At 42.3% G+C, this 6,300-nt stretch overlaps 2 protein-coding genes across 3 annotated transcripts; both read right to left on the bottom strand.

Moving 5' to 3' along the window:
- Positions 1-460: 460 nt before the first annotated feature.
- LOC121981297 (protein HOTHEAD-like) lies at positions 461-2,689 on the bottom strand. Of its 2 annotated transcripts, none has more exons than XM_042533746.1 (4): positions 1,804-2,689; positions 1,318-1,718; positions 756-1,240; positions 461-679 (listed from the first exon to the last, which is right to left on the bottom strand). In XM_042533746.1, exons 1-4 carry the CDS (start codon positions 2,534-2,536, stop codon positions 637-639), a joined length of 1,662 nt encoding a protein of 553 aa, XP_042389680.1. In that variant the 5' UTR covers positions 2,537-2,689; the 3' UTR covers positions 461-636. The 2 variants fall into 2 exon arrangements, with proteins under 2 accessions (XP_042389680.1, XP_042389681.1); XM_042533747.1 differs by having other exon boundaries at positions 1,324-1,718.
- Positions 2,690-3,981: 1,292 nt separating this feature from the next.
- On the bottom strand, positions 3,982-5,893 carry LOC121981298 (F-box protein PP2-A13-like). Its single transcript, XM_042533748.1, has 3 exons — positions 5,303-5,893; positions 5,064-5,182; positions 3,982-4,462 (listed from the first exon to the last, which is right to left on the bottom strand). Exons 1-3 carry the CDS (start codon positions 5,609-5,611, stop codon positions 4,060-4,062), a joined length of 831 nt encoding a protein of 276 aa, XP_042389682.1. The 5' UTR covers positions 5,612-5,893; the 3' UTR covers positions 3,982-4,059.
- Positions 5,894-6,300: the final 407 nt, after the last annotated feature.

The following is a 6,300-nucleotide window of genomic DNA, read 5'->3' as shown; positions in this document are numbered from 1 at the left end:
TAAAGATGTCTTTACATAAGCAAATAAGGTTTATTAATATCAGGCTTCTTATGTTTAAGATCACAGTATATCACTGTATCTCGCTATCAGTTCAAACTTCTAGAAAACATTCAGGGGGTGGGAAAGGATATGAGAATGATTGCAAATATTATTGAAATGGTAATAATACTCATACCCTTCATATTAGTGGGGAATGACCCATTCCTCTATTTAGAGGAATGAATCCGTGGGTCCCACCTTCATTTCCCCAAACCAAGCACAAGTTTAATTTCATTCCCATTCCAAACCCCTCAAACAAGCAGCCCCTCAAACTAAACCATCCGTGACATTTTGGCAAAATAAACGACTTTCCCCAAGGTATTTAGTTTTGCAAGTCTTCTATTACATACTCCATCACAATTATCAATTCATTCGAGAAGAATGAACTTTTATCTTAAAACTCTCTAATTAACCAAATTACTGGATAAAATCTTAACTCCAATTGCATAAAGATAATATTGGTACAATCTTTCTGAAAATAAAATCGAATGCCATGTTACATGCTGATTGATATCATTCAATGCTCATGTTCAGAAATAAAGTAAAACTGGAAAATTGCTTTCCAAAGATTGATAAACTATTTTATTGGCAGATTAGTCAGTGAAATTTATGCCCTTTCAGCATCCGAACTCCCATGTACCTGCACAAGGAACAATGTCAAATTGAAGTGATCCGTCGAATGGTCAGTTCAAGAGTTTTAAGATGAAATTGTTTACCTTCCTAACATCATGACAGTAGCTTGTGGGTTTGTTCCCGGTGAGAAAGTGAAGGTAGATCCGTCGATGATCCTGAGAGCATCAACGCCGAGCACTTTGTAGTCATGGTCGACCACTTTTCTCATTTGGCATCCGCCATGGTAGTGCCAGATCGTCATCACAAGGTCTCTGCAGTATTGCTCCAATGAAGTGGAGTCATTGGCGTTTCTTGCTCTTAAATTCACTAATACACTTGCGGATAGGGCTACCAAGCTCTGCACCGACTGATTCGGGTATCTAAATCTCGACAAGGCTCTCGAATCGATCACTCTTTCAACCGTCCGGAGGGCCTCGACGCATGCCTGAACATCCTCAGCTTCCATGAAGTAATTGAAGGTGACTAATGGATTCTCTTCCGGGTCGCGATTCCTCAAGCGAAGAAATCCTTGAGAAAGAGGGCGCGCCAACTTCTCGAATATCGTGCCGCCTTGAAATGAGTTGCTAATCTGACACATGTATATTAAAGAATTGGTGTGAGATGAGATAGAATTGAGCTGTTTGTCATGTTCATTTGTGTGGTTACCTGTACCGGTGAAGTTGCGGACGGCCCGGTGGAGTTGCCCGCCAACGAGGCAGCGACAATGTTGACGCCGGTCATGGACTCCACGTAGTAGTCCGGCCGGATTCCGACGACTTGCACCGATGTGATCTCGATTTGTTGTGGTGAAGGGACGATGATGGCGTTCAACGGGTTGTCGGACATGCCACGGCCGACCAGTGGCTGGTCCAGCACCACCTCGATGCCTAAGGACTCTAGGTGAGGGGCAGGGCCGACGCCGCTCAACATGAGCAACTGTGGGCTGCCGAGGGCCCCGGCCGACAGTATAATTTCGCCGGTGGAGGAATTGTTGAGGTAGGCTTCGTGCACGTTGCCAGCTTCATCCTTGTATACTACACCATATGCCTCCGGCTTATGTTTCCTTCCTGCGAGCAGAGCAGAGCAGAGAAGAGAAGAGCATTCATCAATATCATTATAAATATGATTGATCTTTAATTTCGGAGGAAGCACCTCTGTTCCTGAACAAGATCCTCTGAGCCGTGGCGCGCAAGAGCACGGTGATCCTGGCAGGGTCTGCGTACTTGAGCAGATCGGCGGCGGTGTGGCGGTGGCCATTTTGATCGAACGTCGTCCCTCCGACCTTCGTCCCGGGTAAATGATCGTACGTGAAGCCATTGTCCGGCGTCACTCCGGCCTCGAGGAGCCCTGACATGAAGGCCGATGTCCAACCCGTCAGCCGAGGTCGGAACGCCACCTCTTTCTCAACCCAACGGAACGACTCCTCCGCCAGCTCCAGATTCAGCCCCATCTCCTCCACCTCCTGGCGGCTGGCGCGAGAGTAGAACCCGGCGTTGATGCAGGTCCCGCCGCCAAGGCAGCGCGCCCGTGCGTTGATGACGCCGTCCACGGAGACGAAGCGCTGCGCCGGGGAGGTCGGGGTCTGGTACGCAAGGTTCTGGACAAACAAAGCGAGCTCGGAAACGTTGGGATTCCCGTAAGGCGAGCCGCCTCTTTCCAGCACCAGCACGTCGAATCTCTCCGACAGAGTAGCGCCCAAGGGGCAGCCGGCCGTGCCCCCGCCGACGATGATGTAATCGTGGTGCGACACTCGTGGTGCCTCCGCCGCATGCCTCAAGAAGCTATAGCGTGGCACCGCATCGTGATCAGGAAAACAGAATCCGAAACCCTGAAAACAGAGCAGAAGGGCGACAGAAGTGAGAAATCTCTGCATCGCCAACTCCATAATTAACCTACAACTCCACGGCCGATTGGAGTTGGAATATATCAATCCTGTCGTCGGCGTTATCTATATATATAAGGCCGGCAGGGATGAGAGTAGTGCACTAAATACATTTATCTCGATTTAGGAGGAACTCGTGGATAAATGGACAGATGAACCAAGATCACGTAGAAACTGATGCATGCGCAACAGAGAAGACAAAAAAAAAACGTCGTTGATATTCCACGTGCGTCGAGATCTACGTGGATGCATGGAAACAATAAACAATAATATTGTTTATTCGCGAGTTTTTTTTTAATATAATTTTTAATTAGAGGAGGGGGGAAACTGACCTTTCATTTCCAATTCATGTATTCAATTAATAAATATATTAATAGCTAATAAATATCTACATTGTTAGTGTATATGATACTCTATTTTAATCAGATTGAGAATATATTTATGTATCTGTTTACGGTGAAGTCTTATTATAGAAACATTTATTAAAATTGGCCATAGCCTAAGAAAGTAAAATATTTTAATAATTATATTCGAGATGATTTGACTATATTTACAACTTATAGAATATCAATTGTTGATTCATTTAAGTTACATTGATGCTTATAATTAATTTTATATGGAATGTTTTCCATTGATAAAAGGAGAGGTCTGAATCTTATTAAAATAGATGTTCTTTTCTTACTAAGAGTATAATTTACGCGTATTTAAATATCGATCTCTAAAATATTCATCCAACATTTAATTTTTATCCCTCTTTATTATTCCTCTTGAATAATGTCTCTATCTTTATTGTTTGACGCTTCATGGTTGCTCTATGGAATAACCACTAATGCTAACGGTCCTCGAGAAGTTTTTTAAATTATTTTAATATAAAAACTTTTATTACATAGCTTTAATAAATTTCAAAGTGCTAAAATTCAATATTAAATATTTGTTTTACATTCTTTTAAAACTAAAATAAAAATATTCCTAAACAAACTATAACTTATAAAAATAAAAAACTTTAACATCGTTTTTATTTTACATCCACAGCTTACCACCTCATAAATTGTAAAATAGAAATAAAGTACCATCTAGCTTTTTAACACACTAAATAATTCAAGAAACAAATATAACATAAAATTATAATTCGTTACCGTTCTAAACTTTGCTTGATGTCTAGTGTTGATGGAGGAAAAAATAATGTTTTGTTTTATTTTATTTATTTTTATAAATTGCAAAGGATGAAAATATAATATTCTAAATTAAAAAAGAAAAAAATAATAAAACAAGTAGGTGGATTCTGAAGAACTAAATGAAAATTACTCACTGATTTATGTAGTTAGCATTTCTTTATAAAAAAGAAGAAAAAACAGGTGGTAATCGAATTTTGCTAAAGCTTCATGATATGCAAAAATCTTCTCTTTTTATGATCAAAACCGTTGGAAAAAAAATAATGAAGACAACAATGAACAACATACATTGCTTACATATCTATTGTGGAAATGTTGCAACCTACAAAATTACGTGTGCGCTAAACATCTTTCCTACATAAAAATTTTGGGACATATGAACACAGAGTCGACACAGATGCCACCTTTTGTATGTGTGCAATCAATTTGTGTCAATGAGAACTTGAGCTTGGTGGGTACATCACATTTGTCTACCACAAAATCTCCTACATGGTAGTTTATCCAACTTCCGGGATCACTTAAAGAGCACTGGGATAGAGCTTTTTGACCGTTCGACGTCCATAGCTGGAATTTCACAGGTTTTTTGTCCCACCCGTGGATGTGCTCAGAGTTGCAAATCCGGCGACCAAAACGTTTCGAAGGTAGACCTAGATGAAGTTGGAAGAACAGGCTATAGGTTCCAACAGGGAAGAAGAAATCTATTTCCCCAGCCACCTCAAACCACCAGGTTTGCTGAAGGTATGCGACCGTGTTAAACCTGCAAAGGAAACACCTTTTTCCTTAGGGAAACCATGAATTTGATTGCTGTTGAAGTCTATATTGATATTTAAAGTCCAAAACAATATCAGAGACCAAATCCTTGCCAAAAGTATTTAACTTATGTTGATCATAACAGATGCACCCTGAAAATCCGAATCAGATTGTGAATTAACTAGAATTTTACCACTATTATACCGGCCGTCAAGGGAGGAGAAAACCACTTCAAGGGAGGAGAAAACTCTGCTATAAGCATATTGATACTTTGGAGAATTATGCAAACCGATCTTAGGCTGAGTTTACTTGGGTGAAAAGTTAGGAGGGAGGAGAGGGAAAGGCATGAAAATAAACACATATGAGGCTTCATCGCTCATATATCTCTAAGTCTCTTTTCCTTCTTCATCCCCTTCCCCTCCTAGCTATCTTTCCATCACGGTAAACCCACCCTTTAAGGTTCAAGCTCCTCATTCAGTGGATGATAAGACCTCATATAGGTATTTAGCAGTCAATAAAGGTATCAGATTGAAATGAAAAAACTTTAAAGAAGGTAAAAGGAAATATTCAAAGAGTTAGTTTGTTTAGCCATAGACAAGACTCAGTACCTAGATTCCTCGGTTGGGAGGTATTTCCAGTATCGCTTGTCATTGACTCCTGTAATCAGTAATGCCTTTGAGGAAATAGACACGCAGATTCCACCCCTGTTCTTCTCCAGCCAAAATTCCTAGTTCACCGTGATTAAAGCTAACGTCAGATAAAGTTGAAAGATGACTCAAGACTCTCAAACTGTAGGAATTTGGATTCAATTCACAGTGCCCTAGTTCGAATAGAAAGATAAGGATACCTTGGTGCCCCCATCGAAGGGGTTCGGCCGGCACAACCGCGCATAGATCTCCTTTTTGCAAACACATGCCATGGCCGTCCGATCCGTTGACATCTCCATCAAGTACACATAGTTCTTCGGCAGCTTCGCCTCCCACACGAAGTCCGCCGACGCCGCTACTCGGAAGGCCCGGTTGAGCCCCGACGCCCGGCAGATCTCCTGCGCGTCGAGGCGGAGCAGCACCTCCGCGATGCAACTCTCCGGCAAGTCCCCGAGGCCCGCTTCGGCGCCCGCTTCCGCCCTAACGATGCTCGAAATCCATGACCCCATCCCCCGCAGCCAACGACGCCACGACGAAGCGAAGCAAGGATGAAAGAGGCATGCATTCACGCCAGAATCGATTCCAGATCGGTCGATCAAGCGCCCGTCGCGTCGCGAATCGATTCGATGCTTCGATTTGAGGCGCGGAAAGGAATGATCTGCAATGCAAGGAATTGAGATTTGTTTTTCAACAAAAAAAAAGGAGCGTTTTTGTGGTTCCTGGTCCGAGTAATAAATTAGGTCGTAGGTCGATGGCAACGTGGATCCTTATCAGCAACACTCATCCGTTTACGTGATTAAGAAGACTAGATCTTAGTTCTATTTATAGCATCTCCTTCGTATCCATGATTACGTATGTGCAATTTAGAACCACATATTAATTTATTTGAATCCAGCGTGGAACTGAGTCGATCAAGGATCGTCGTATATACTTAACAGATTTAATGGGGTCCGATGAGGTGGATAGGTACAAGTTCCATGTGGAAAGTTGACCCAGAACAGTACCCACACCATGCTCGCTTCGTCAGTTCCAGCTTTTGAGGACCAACCGAGAAGGAACGTCGTCGTCTATCCTTGAGACAGATTACCCGCATCGCCAAGAAAATTAGACTAATCAGCCGCTTCGATTGTACAGCCGCTGGCAAGAGTTTAGGGCAAAAATTAGAAGGGCATATTTCTTTTTTATTGGAATCGTGGAA

Source organism: Zingiber officinale, chromosome 5A (genome assembly GCF_018446385.1).
Source record: "Zingiber officinale cultivar Zhangliang chromosome 5A, Zo_v1.1, whole genome shotgun sequence".
In the NCBI taxonomy this organism is placed as follows: Eukaryota; Viridiplantae; Streptophyta; class Magnoliopsida; order Zingiberales; family Zingiberaceae; genus Zingiber; species Zingiber officinale.
Note: the sequence above shows the minus strand (reverse complement) of the source record. Positions and strands in the feature narration are given on the sequence as shown.

Coding starts and splice junctions, on each gene's coding strand:
- LOC121981298 (XM_042533748.1), bottom strand. CDS start 5,611: ATGGGGTCATGGATTTCGAGCATCGTTAGGGCGGAAGCGGGCGCCGAA. Junction 5,183..5,302: donor CCTTCGATGGGGGCACCAAG/GTATCCTTATCT, acceptor ACGGTGAACTAG/GAATTTTGGCTGGAGAAGAA. Junction 4,463..5,063: donor CTCCCAACCGAGGAATCTAG/GTACTGAGTCTT, acceptor TTTCCTTTGCAG/GTTTAACACGGTCGCATACC.
- LOC121981297 (XM_042533746.1), bottom strand. CDS start 2,536: ATGGAGTTGGCGATGCAGAGATTTCTCACTTCTGTCGCCCTTCTGCTC. Junction 1,719..1,803: donor GATCTTGTTCAGGAACAGAG/GTGCTTCCTCCG, acceptor CTCTGCTCGCAG/GAAGGAAACATAAGCCGGAG. Junction 680..755: donor ACTGTCATGATGTTAGGAAG/GTAAACAATTTC, acceptor TTCCTTGTGCAG/GTACATGGGAGTTCGGATGC.